General features: G+C 48.6%; 1 protein-coding gene across 1 annotated transcript in view; it reads right to left on the bottom strand.

The window, feature by feature from the left end:
- APCDD1 (APC down-regulated 1) overlaps window positions 1-12,877 on the bottom strand; it is a 33,740-nt gene that overhangs the window by 10,814 nt on the left and 10,049 nt on the right. Inside the window, exons 2-3 of the mRNA XM_012746274.2 lie at window positions 10,225-10,408; window positions 6,790-7,321 (exon numbers count right to left, since the gene is read on the bottom strand). Of these exons, the coding sequence (XP_012601728.1) occupies window positions 6,790-7,321; window positions 10,225-10,408 (716 nt within the window). The remainder of the gene's footprint in view (window positions 1-6,789; window positions 7,322-10,224; window positions 10,409-12,877) is intronic.

Below are 12,877 nucleotides of genomic sequence, written 5' to 3'. Positions count from 1 at the left end.
TCATGAATGGGATTCCTACCCTTATAAAAGAGGTCGGAGAGCTCTCTGGCTCTGTCCCCACCACATGAGGACACAGTGAGGACTCAGCAGTCTACAGTCTAGAACAGGGCCCTGACCAGAATCCCACTATGCTGGTGCCTTGACCTCAGGCTTCCAGCCTCCAGAGCTGTAAGAAATAAGTGGCTGTTGTTTCTCAGTCCCTTGGTCCATGGTGCTTTCTTGCGGCAGCCCAGGCTGAGACATCTGCTCCTGGCAGGCAGGGGCGGCACCACAGTACAAGGACTCAGTGCAGCCCAGTCACCCGGCCAGGAGGTGGGTACAGGCGCAGGGCACACGGCATTCAGAGGGACTCAGAGAGCCTCGGGGACACACTGCACAGCAACCCACAGCCAGACACAGACACCCAGGAAGGCGCATGGACCAGGAGAAAAGTACGCTGCTGGTCCCCAGGTCTGCAGTTGGCCACTGAAGCTCAAGGGAACAAAACTCCACAGAATACTCTTCTGTGTCCTGGTGTTCAGAAGGGGCACTTGATGGGTCCTCTGGAGCCACATTATTTCTCTAGACATGGGCTTTCTATGAAGTTTTAGAATCTAAGAATTGAACTGACAAAGGCCTTTCCTGTTTTAGGAGACATCAGTATTCACACAAAAGATCATCTTGCTTCCACCTTGCCTGGGCATATACATGACTACAGACCCAACAGCTAGATAAAAAGGACCACAAGAAGCTGGTGTTTTAAAAGAAATGACTTTAAGAATGGTTTCCAAAGAGAATTTTTATTTATTTTTACTTGTTTGATTGCTTCTTCCACTCTTATGCATTTTGATTCACTTAAATAATTAAAGTAGACTAATTTAAATAATTAAATTGAATCTGTTATAAATCCAGTAGCCCCCTGGCCTGGCCCATCCTTCTTCTCTCTCCCTGCAGGGAGCTGACACTCCCTGTGATAGGGAGGCATATATTAAATGGCTGTGGGTTGAGGCCTGATTTCCTGCTTTTGCAGGCCTTGGTTGCATCCTCTCAGCTTTCTTGCCGTTTAAGGGATGAAATGTTTACCACTTGCCTTGTCACTGACAACAAATATTTTCTGGTCCTCTAGCTCCTTAAATAAAGCAACCTTGCCTGCCTGTTTATCTGCTGAAACACTCTGGAATCAAGAAATATCATGAGCTGTTTCTGCAATAAAACCATAAGCCAGCAGCTTTGTAGGCCAGCAATCGTCAAACCTTGGCCCAAATAAAATGTCCACAAAAGCAACCCTTTCAGGTTCAAGACCCCTTCATCTGACCCCAACTGCCAGCTCCATTATTTCATAAAATATGCAACATTTGCTGCCTTAGAGTGAACACTTGGACTCTAGTGAGTGATCAGTTTTCTTCTGGGGTCCTCCTTCACAGAGGACTAGCTTCTGAAACTGTTTTAGGTCATGCCTTTTTGAACTTCTGGTCCTCTGCCACCTCTTTCATCTCCCATCACGTCTGCAAATCCCTCTGCCCTCCCTATGCGGGCACAAAGAGAAGGGCATGGAATTCTTCTGCAAGCACCTGGCCCCTTCCACACTCTAGCGACCCCCCTCACCCAGCCATCCAGGAGCTGAGCCAAGCACATGCATAAGGGAACCCTCCCTGCTGCAGAGCCATCTCCAGCAGCTGGGCTGAGAAGTCCACTGTCCAAGACCACTTGACCCACTGTCCCTCTGGTGTCACAGCTATCAGGAGGTCTCACAGTTACCACATACTATAAAGGCTCTGCAAGGCAAGCTATCTCCAAAACATACGCTGGCTCACAGCTTAGAGGCTCCTACGGATTTCAAGAGAGAAAGTGCAAAAGCATTTCTTCTGCCACAATGCTCACTCTAAAACCTGGTGCTTTTTCCTCCCTTGTGCAGCTCCCCTGCTGAACATGTGCAGGACAGAATATTTAATATACATAGCTCGGGGAAAGCTGTCTGGTTTTCAGACAGCCCCTTTGATTTACAACCCTGTGGTTAAATCAGTGCAGAATTTTGGAGAAAGACCAATTCCATTTGCTTACAAGTCTGATCCTGAGGCACTGGTGTTTCTAACGACCCTGGCAATCATTTGCTTTTAATAATCATTTGATTCCATCACTGAAAGAATGAACCTGGCTGCCACCCCTCCGACTGCCCGGTTCTGAGGAATCTAGGCAGAGGGTAATGGCTGCCCTGATGCTAAACTCGACTCAGGCAAATGATCTTCTTTCAGGGTTATTTTAAGCTATCTCCACTTTTTTTTTTTTTTGTAATTAAGAGTAGCCAGTTCCATCCTGAAAGAACTCTCCCAGCACACCTGAAACTCTTCAAACATAACTTATTTGCCAAAGGACTATAAACCTCACAGCAAAGCTGCATAAAACTTAAAAAAACAAGTTGACTTAAAGTTTCTATTTTTATACGGTATCCTGTTTCTAGAGGGGCTGAGACTCGTGGTTTCAAACTCAATTTAACATTTAGATTAATTTTCGGCCAGGTCTCTATGGACCAGCAATTAGGGAAGGCGAAGAGTTCAAAGGAGGAGGTTCCAGCCTCCCCCGAGCAGCCTGTGCTGTCTTTGGAGACGCTCTCCCAGCCCTTTTCCTGTCCTGGCCGGGCGGCCACGGCCAGCTCAGACAACCTGTTCCTGCAGGGCCCTCGTGGGCAACACAGCAACCCGGCTCTGCAGTGCCCAGTGTCTGAGAAGACACCAATGGCCAAGTGCATTTATTTCCTCTCTTAGCTGTCCTGGGGAAGGATCTAAAAACTTCCTAAAGACTCCACTGCACACTGCAGGCCAAGAGGTACAAGGCGAGGGACAACACGAGAAGAATGGGCCCTTTCAGCTCCCAGAGCCATGCGGCCTTTGACTGACCCCCCAACCATCCCGCTAGGCAGCAGGACAGGCTCTGGAAGCCTGGGTCCTCCTCCCAGCTGGGCTGCCACCTCTATCTGTGGCCACAGCATCCCTCTGAGCCTCAGAGTCCTAGCTGGGTTTTTTTTGTTGTTTTTTAAATTAAATTTTGTGTGGTAACTGTGTTTAAGTAATGTAAGATCACAGCACAAAATGCAAAAGATATAAAAAGTGAAAAGTCCATACAGTTCCCTTAGAAGCAAACAGGAAGAACCTTCCAGAAATATTCCTTTGCAAGCTCATCTTCTCCTTCTTCTTTCATTAATAGTTTTATACAAGGGGGAGAGGGGGCATGGACAATATATATAACCTTAACACTGTACGCCCATAATATGCTGAAATAAAAATAATTAAAAAAATAAATAAAAATAGTTTTATGCAAACGGCACCATATTATTCATGCTATTCTGTACTTTCCTTTATTTTTCCCCCCACTTAACAGTATGTCCTGGATAATATCCAAGGTCCTAAGGTTCTTTCCACCCTTAGAAGTTCTAGAATCAGGGAATCAGGTCTGGACTTTAAAGAATCTACTTCTTCAGAATATGGGCAAATGTTCCCACAACTATCTTAGCAGAGGAGGGAGGAAAAAATGGGCGGAAAACGTTATATGGTAGGTACCATCAAACACTGTCATTCCTGTACTCTGCTAGCCATCGGCCCAGAAGGGCTACTTACTCCAGGCTGCCAGAGACAGGAGCTTTGGGGAGGGCCCCTTTCCAGATGCTGTACAGCATTCTACACATTAACCCCATTGATTTTTATATTTTTACCATTTTGTAGAAAAAAATAAAATGAAGGCTACAATAGGTCAGATAACTACCACTGCCACATGGCTGATGACAGCAAAAGTATTGAATTTCAGGATTCGCTACCATTTCCAAAGCTCATATTCTTACCAATTTACCTAGACAATGTTAAAAAAAATCTAAGGTCAGCTTTATAACTGCCATCCTTAATTCCCATGCCAGTATTTAATATAACTTTCACTTTCAAGACATTTTCCCTCCAGGAGCCATGGGCAGGCTCTGTTTAGACAGAGGGACACTAACCAGAATGAAAAGTCTCTCCTCCTGGAGAGGGTGAGAGAGAGGGAATCACCGAGTGAGCACTGGGAATGTCACTTTGACCTATCAGAATGCCACAGGAAGTTGAGAGGAGAGAGACAGAGGTAAGAATAGAAAGGTGTTTATGGCTAATCCCTTTCCCCTCAGTACTAAAAAGAGCTTAAGAGATCAAAGAGCCCACGCAGGTGCATGAGGGTGCGGAAATGGAACCAGAACCCGGGTGAGCGCCAAGGACCAGCCCAAGGTCAGGTATGGAGCCAACAGCCGGCCCTGCCTCTGCCCTGGCATATTCCCTGGCTGCACCTGCTCCTCGCTCAGCCCTGACTCCCCTCTCCCACTTTTTGGGGTTTCGTTGCTCATTAGTGTCTCTGTTGGAGAGGGAGCAGGGGACGAGAAAGGTGTTACTATTTAGCAGATCTTCACAAAGGCTCAGGTGGGGCACTCTTGGCTAAGGTGGTCTCTGGATTATCTCTGGGCTGGATTTATTCACGACATCTGTACGTGTCTCTTATCACTGAGATCATCTGAAAGCCAGCTAGACCTTGCTCAGGGAAGGCCAAATGTATGTGTGAAAATCCCCTTCCCAGCTCAAACCTGAGATTCCAAAGAAGCGCTATGCAGCTCCAGTGCTCAGCGCTGCCTCTGGATAATGTGACCAACTGGAAAGGTCCCAAAAGGTCAGCGGAAGCACAGGTTTCCCACCCACTCTCCCAAGAGACCCACTGACGCCTGGCCCAGGTGTCACCCGGAGGGAATAGATTCTCCTCTGGATGCCTTTGTTGGAGATTCAACTTGCTGAAGAGGCAGAGCTGTGGGCCTCTTTCCCTGTCGACTGTTCTAGAAGAGCCTCTGGGACCCCAACAGCAGCCACAGTGGAGCGGAGTTAGGGGCTGCCCCTCCCTCCCTGCCTGACTCACCTTCACCTCTTCAGTGCGTCTGAAACTTTGAAGGCAGGACAAAATGAGCCTGGCTCCCATTCTGTGTCGGCACAAGGACAAGGCCCAGTGGCACCCTCAGTCCCCAGAACCAGACGCCTGTGCAGCCTCAGGGCAGTGAGTGTGGGTCTGAGGGCGCGGTCCCGCGGGCTTGCGTGCACAGGGAGCACGTGAGAGTTGGCGGGACTGCACTCAGAGACCGCACACCCGACCAGGGCAGCCAGAGGCGGCAGCGCCCCAGCTTCCGCAGCAGGTATCTCATCATTACAGCAAGGGCTGCTGTCATCACGCGAGCTCACAACGGCGTGGGCAGAGAAAGACAACGGTGAGCCGTCTCTGGCAGAGGAAGCGCCCTGTGGTATCTCCACCAGTCATGAGTAACGTCAGAGGGGAAAACAAAGACACCTCCAAACAAACAGGCAGGCGGGCTCGGCAGTTAGAGCCTCTGTGCTAGAGAACGTCCCCAAGGCCGGCCAGGACAGCCGGGGACCCTCCAGAGCTGCCCAGCCACCCACGGCACATGGCCGCCCTGCTCGCACCGACCGGGAGCCCCCACGGCGACTTCACAGGCTTCCGCGGTGGGGACAACCGGGTTACACGCGGACATACATTCTGAGCTTGTGGGAAGGAATGCCTTGTGAATTCCAAATTACTGGAATATCATTCAAAAGCAGAACATTGTCAGGTGTAATTGTTTCCTGCCCTCCTCAGTCCCCCATCACAGTGACTTTACATTTCTCACAGTAAAATGGAAAGAATGTGGGTCTGGAGGAAAGAGTTTGGGCTTACAGGCAGGCGCCAGGCCTCGCCGTCAACCCGCTCGGGCCTCGCTGCCACCCCTCCCCTCGGGCCTGGCCGCCACCCCCCCTCGGGCCTGGCCACCACCCCCCCTCAGGCCTGGCCGCCACCCCCCCTCAGGCCTGGCCGCCACCCCACCTCGGGCCTGGCCGCCACCCCTCCCCTCCGGCCTCGCCGCCACCCCCCCCTCGGGCCTCGCCGCCACCCCTCCCCTCGGGCCTCGCCGCCACCCCCCCCTCGGGCCTCGCCGCCACCCCTCCCCTTGGGCCTCGCCGCCACCCCCCCCCTCGGGCCTCGCCGCCACCCCTCCCCTCGGGCCTCGCCGCCACCCCCCCCTCGGGCCTCGCCGCCACCCCCCCCCTCGGGCCTCGCCGCCACCCCTCCCCTCGGGCCTCGCCGCCACCCCCCCTCGGGCCTGGCCGCCACCCCACCTCGGGCCTGGCCGCCACCCCCCCCTCGGGCCTCGCCGCCACCCCTCCCCTCGGGCCTCGCCGCCACCCCCCTCGGGCCTGGCCGCCACCCCTCCCCTCGGGCCTGGCCGCCACCCCCCCCTCGGGCCTCGCCTCCATCTCCCCTCAGGACTCGCCGCCATCTCCTCTCAGACCAGCGCCTCCGCCCCTGGCGCTGGGAAGACTGAGGGTGGCGACCCAGGTGAGGATCTCAGTGGAGTCTAACCCGGGAGAATCCCACTGCCCCCTCCCCTCTCTGTCCCGCTGCCGCCTGCGGTCCCTGCAGTTGTTCCTTATCTTTTCCGAGTGTGGTTGTAGTATCTCCACATTTCCTTCCTGCTTTCCCCTTGGAATCACAGAGCGGGTTCCTAGGATGTGAGAACTGAAGGAGCCTTAGGCGTAGGAGAACCAGGGACCCACATCCCAAAGCGGGTTGGTGGCAGACCCAGGTCTCCTGTGGCTAGTGCCCCCAACTAGCCTTCCATAGCTCCTCCACTCACAGCAGCCCCCCTCGGCCTGCCCCTGTGAGACACGGAATTCTCTCTTTCCCAGGTCCCCTTCCCTTTGTGACATCCATTTTACTTAAAAAGAGAAGGCAGGGTCTGAGGGCGGTGGCAGAAACCAGTACCTTGGCATTTTGCAGCGGGGGCTGGTAACTGGATGGCCGGTAGAACATCCTCTGGGTGGCGTCCGTGTGAATGTCGCCAAGGAAGAGCTCCTCGACAAGGTGGTCCAGATTGTGGTGCAGGTACTGCTTCTCCACCCGGATGAGCTGCAGCTCATGCATGGCAAAGCTCACGGCCTTGGTGCACTCGCAGCCATTCTCTTCCCGCCACAGGTCATAAGCCACGTCCTGCACCCAGGGGCCGCCGGCCTCGAGGAAGCCCGGGCAGGTGCGGTTCACCAGCTGGCTGAGCTTCTCGGCTACCGCCTCCGTGTGGCAGATAACCTGTACGTTGTGCAGCTGGTAGTCGGCTTCGGTGCCCCCTCGGATGATCCAGGAGGCCTGGCGGAGGCGGATCTTGCCCCGGGTGATGAGCGTGTAGGTGGGGTTTGTGCACCGGTTGCTGCCATAATAAAATTGGTAGGCCTTGAAGGTGTTATTGTGGTAGAATCTGTAAGACCTTGTGATAAACTCTGGGCCTGACCTTACTTCACAGCTGAAGAAGAAAAGGGGAAAGAGAGACCTTTATAAGCCGAAGACCTGAGGGAGAGATTTATTACAGTGTTAAGAAATTATAGAAATAATAACTATGGGTCAGACATTGTTGTAGGCCCTTATAGATACCAAGCCCCTGAATCCTCACAACTTAGGAGGGAGGTGGTATTATCACCCACACTTTACAGATGTGGAAACAGAGGCACAAGGCCAAGGAACATGCCCAAGGTCATATAACCTGCAAGTATCAGAGCCAGACCAAGAATCCAGGTTGTCCAGCTGGGCTGATGAGCTCCTACTCACTCTACTCTGGAAAGTCTTCCATTCCTTTGATGGACAGGCCAGGAAAGCAGACACCTGCTGTCCTCACCTCCACCTGTGGGCCTAGTGTAAACAGAAATTTCTTTCTTTCTGCATAGGGAAGAGGAGTGTAGTGCTGGCCTATAAAAGAAGTTCCCTTATGCTAATTCAAAAACAGCTCACTTCCTGAACACCTTTATGGGCCCTGTCTAGGTGCAGAATGTATGTCATCCTGCAATGGAATCCAGTCACGTAGTGGCACATGGACACTTGCCCTCTTATCAATTCAAAATTAATCTTCCCTCTAGCAGAAAAATAAAGGGGTAATTAAGTGAAAGCAAAGCTAACCCAATAGCAGAAATAAGGGTTTCTTTTGTTTGAGCTGGTTGACAGTGTGGCTTTAGATCAATGTTAGATTCTTAAGTCAGAAGCACTTAGACTGGATTGACAGAGCACAGCAGGAGTGGGTTTTAATTCAGGGGTGTTCTCACACCACTCTGAATGTCATCAATTCATACATAACCAGCAGAATCCGTACAGGGGAAGGGAGGAGGAGTTCTCCAAGCACTGTTCAAAGAATCTGCCCATAAACTTTTGTTAGATCTTAGTCACAGATACATTCATGACTTTTAGCTCATCAATTTGGGCTTTCTAACTGTGCTCATGTCTACAGTTTTGACACAGATTCCGGTTTGAGCTGACATTGTATTACCAAATTAAGCAGTAAGGCTAAAATTCCAAACATAATAGGGTCTCAAAATGGCTAACACTTTAATTTTTAGCCAACAGGTTGGTGAAAGACATATACTACTTAGAAACAGGTACCTGTTGCTATGTAAAGTTTGATAAGTGATGTCAAATATTAGTAACATCCTATGGATGAAAAGCACTCAGCAGTACTTGGAGCATCCTTAGTCTGAGAAAAAGGAGAGAAAACACTCCAGATTTCTCCCTGAAGGCAAGAGAAGTTTGGCGTAAGCAGTGATTCGTGTCAGCTGAGGTTTAGAAAAGAAGATCCCATATTTTTAATTTTTTTATCTAAATATCAACAACCTGTTTCTTCTGCCTCCCACGTACAGTGGATCCCAGGTCTGGCCACTTCTCAATCACCTCTGTATTCCTCCTCCCTAAGCCTCTTGGGCTAGAACAGTTGCAACAGTCTTTTAACTGATTATCCCCAAATCACTTTTTCTCCCATCCATTTGCCACGGAACAGCCAGAATGCCCTTTCCTACAGTTGGACCACGTTTTAAGTGGGGCCCCTGCTAGAGACCCTTCCATGAATTCTCAGTCCTCTTCAGTTAGAAGGAGACCTGGTCTGCAAAGAGCACCTCACCTCCTCTGGTAGTTCTCCCTGCTTTACTGAACCCTGGCCCCAGGGCTCTCTAGCACCCCTCCTCCAGTCTAGCCAGCCTCTGGGCATCTAGCCCTGCCTCTGCTCCTTCTGCTAGATACAAAGCTCTTCCTGCAGCCTTTGCACAGACAACCATGTCTCAGCTCAAGGGTCCTCTTCTTTAGATGACTTTCTGGACCCCACCCTGATCCTAAAATAGGGTCCCCTGGCATTCTCCTTTAGCATCTGTTGCCCACCACCCCCCTTCACAGCGCTATGTGTGTTTACTTGTAAAATCCCTGAAGCTAAGGATCATGTCTGTTTTGTCCATTGCTATACACACACACACACACACACACACACACACACACAAAATGTAGACTAGTGTTTGGCACACAGTAGGCACTCAATAAATATTTGTTGAATAAAATGATAAATAATTTTATAGAACATAATATTAAGATTGTTTATGCAAATTATTTATCATATGGTCATTTTGAGAGACCTAATTTTTTAGAAAAAAAATCTGGTTTTCCATTACATTATAAAATTTCTTTTTTCTCTTCTCCGTATTCATTTGATCCCTCCCCATGGTACCTGGAGGCTGCTATCCATATCCCAGGAATAGTGGATCAGGGAGGAGTGATCAGATCCCAAAACTAGTCTTGTTAATTCTCAACAATTTAATGGGTAGAAAAAAAAAATCACAGATCTGCCTCTAGGCTATTTTTAAAAGCTCTAATGGAAGATAAGCCAGAGCTCAAACTGGGATAAATCTCAGCTTCACAGCACGGAAAAGAATCCAAGAACTACGCCCTGGCTAGTAGAGGTAGCTTTTAAATTACTCTTAGAACCCTGGAGCTGTATATTAAATTACCAGAATATGGCTAGAATATTTAGCCCATAAGAAGCTTGCAAGTCATGTTTCAGTGTAGGTGAAACGCAGACTCTTAATTTCACTTGCTAATGGTTTCTTTTTATACGCAAGTGGCCCCATAGAGTTCAGTAAACAAGGATCTATTCACTCATACTGTGTGGTTAACAGAGGTACAATATAATCTCTGCCTTAGCATAAGATTTCTACAGTACTTAGCTCTGTTTCTTAACCAACTATAATTTCAAAGAGTGGTTTGGTTCTTAGAACTTGGACAACACCTAAGTCACTGTAGATTATATAAAGTCTCTATGCATCTGGAACCCATAATAAGGGTCTTACATGGAAGTGTGCTCTCTGATCCCTCCCAGACTCCACCTGTCCTTGCTGCTCTTACCCCGTGGAAACCCAGTGGCCCTCGATCGTAGGTGGCATCTGCACAGTGATCCGTGCACCATTGTGGAGATGTTTCAGCATGTGATGGCACTGCGACTCCTTGAAAGCCCTCCAGGCACTTTTCTCTAAGGACCTAGGATGGGATCTGCTGTCCGGATGAAGGAGGGCAGAACCCTCTCCCAGCCCTAAAAAAAAAAAAAAAAAAAGCAGAAAGTTAGCCAAGAGAAGAACTAGCAGCAGATGTGAATCAGGCCAAACAACTGCCTCTGCAGCAGGGAGTGGCTGCAGGTGGGAGATATTCGCTTACTCTACCAGGTTTCATCACTGTGCATGCTTTCATAGGGTAGACATTTGAAAGTAGGAACTGTCTTTGGAGATCATTTCCCTGGTGAGAAAACTGAAGTCCTTGGAAATAATGAACATAGTTTGCTCGAGGTCATTTAGTTCCTGGCAAAGCCAGAGCTCAAAGCCATGCATCTATGGAACAGCAAAGGTCATGCATCTAAATGAGTACTTGCGTGGTGTGGGCAAGTGAATGGAACAGGCGTTGTAGCAGAGAGAAATGGACATAGACATGTTCTGGAGTCACCAAAGAGGAAGAGGTGTGGTTGAGGGGGGGGGTTGAGAAAGGGGACATCATGAGGGCGAATGTGCAAAATGACACATTTAGGTGAGGAAAGGAAAGAGCAAGGAGACAGCCTTGGTAAAAATGCATCCCAGGCAGAATGGAAAGAAAAAGGCCAAGGGAATAGCTCAGAAGACTCCAGGCTGGGACCTGCTCCCTGGATTGGCTCCCATAGGCCCACACCAAGTCATGCATCCTCTGGTTCTTAGCCCCCAAACAGATGCCCTCTACGGGGCTGCTCACCAGGGGTGTGAGCCATATACCCTCCTGCAGTGTGGGAGCATGTGACCCTCCCTCCAATTATCTTCTAAGTCCAGCCCTTCACCCCCACAAAGCCAGAAACTGCTAAACATACAATATAAAGTTTTAAATTAAGAATAACTGTAAGATGAATGCATATTTTTATTTCCCAGGGGTAAAGGAACACTAGCACTGAGTTTATCTTCAGTATAATTAGTTTAGGTTGGCCAAAACCTACCAGCCTGATGTTCAGAATAAAGTAATAAAAATGAATGGAGTTATAATATGAAAGCCCACTGTCTCCTATGAGATTTTGAAATGATGAACAATCCTGAAATGATGAACAAATCATAGGTTTTTATGGTGGACCTACTACGTATTCAGCACTGTATTAACAAAAAAGACACTAGTTAGACAAATATATACAATTTTTAAATATACACAAAATAAACAAAATGCACCTGTTAGAGTATTGCTTATAAGAAGGCAATTACATATTTTTTAATGACCATCCAAGTAACTTCACAGAGAAACCATGGTTTATTAGATCATTTGAAAATGAAAGTTAGATCCAGAATATAGTGACTTACAGCATCATGATGAAAATCTAGCTGATTTTCATCATGGCCTGCAGGTTGATAACATTCAAATATCTTTAAAATATTCACATATTTGCCATCATGTGGCCAAAATATTCAGAGAATCAAACTAATTTTCATGAAAGTCTTGGCACTGAGAAGACAGAAGTTTTCATGCCTGAACTCTCAGGTTTTTCCTCTAAGTAAAATGCTGGCTTTGGGATGGAACAACAGGTTCTGGTTGTTCTTATAGATCTTACATGCAATGGTCAGTGAGGCAAGGACACCTACCAGCATTATTCAACCAACTAAAAACTATGCAAAGAGATTTTTGACACAGAGGACTGTGCCATGTTCACATCAAAGGCAACCTCACCACTTAGCCCAGCCCACTGGTTCTGGCCCAGGCTAGATGGAGGAAACTCTAAAATGAAAAATCTGTCTGGTGGTGTCATTTTTCATGGTCACGGTTACTAAGTGAGGGCTCCCTACCTGAGGCCTCAATTTCCACTGAGGGAAGGCATCTCCTCTAGAGTGGTCATCCTGGGCAATGCCTCCTCTCCCTTAATTTACCCTCCCCAGGTGCAGCAGTATGAGTTACAGAGAAATGGACATAGACAGAGGAAGAAACAAGCACGCTTGATTCAGTCATTTTTCTTTCTCTTTCCAAAACCAGCCTATTTACAAAATATTAAATACATGCATTCTGATTAGCTCCCCCCCCCCCAATATTGTGAGGACCTGGTCTCCCAGTTGTTCAGCTGTGGCACTGGGCCAGGTGGAAAGTTCGACACACTCAGGGTGACCTGTGAGCACTCCTATCATGGACACACATTAACACTGTGTCTTCTGATCGAGGTTGCTATTCTAATGTTTTAATCCCCATTTGCCTGACACCAGTGCTGGTGTCTCAGGTGGTTCTGAACGAGAGGAGGGCAGAGGGGAACTCTTCCTCACACCTCTGCCATCCCCAGTAGTTGCAATTGTCTCGAAGACTGTAAGCATTTCCTCCATGTCCCTGTTAGGCAATCAAGGAATGAAACACAGTATAACCTGCTGCTGTCTGATAGGTCAATGGAGTGATCAATTATGGCTACCTTAAAATAGATTTTAATTAAGGCCACCAGGTAAATGGCTGGCAGGTATTGGAAGTTGGGAGAGATTCTGCTTTAAATATGGGCACTAAGCATTCAGTAAAGAAGCCATCATCT

This window comes from Microcebus murinus, chromosome 17 (genome assembly GCF_040939455.1).
Source record: "Microcebus murinus isolate Inina chromosome 17, M.murinus_Inina_mat1.0, whole genome shotgun sequence".
NCBI classification, from domain to species: domain Eukaryota; kingdom Metazoa; phylum Chordata; class Mammalia; order Primates; family Cheirogaleidae; genus Microcebus; species Microcebus murinus.
This window is presented reverse-complemented; position numbering and strand designations above follow the sequence as displayed.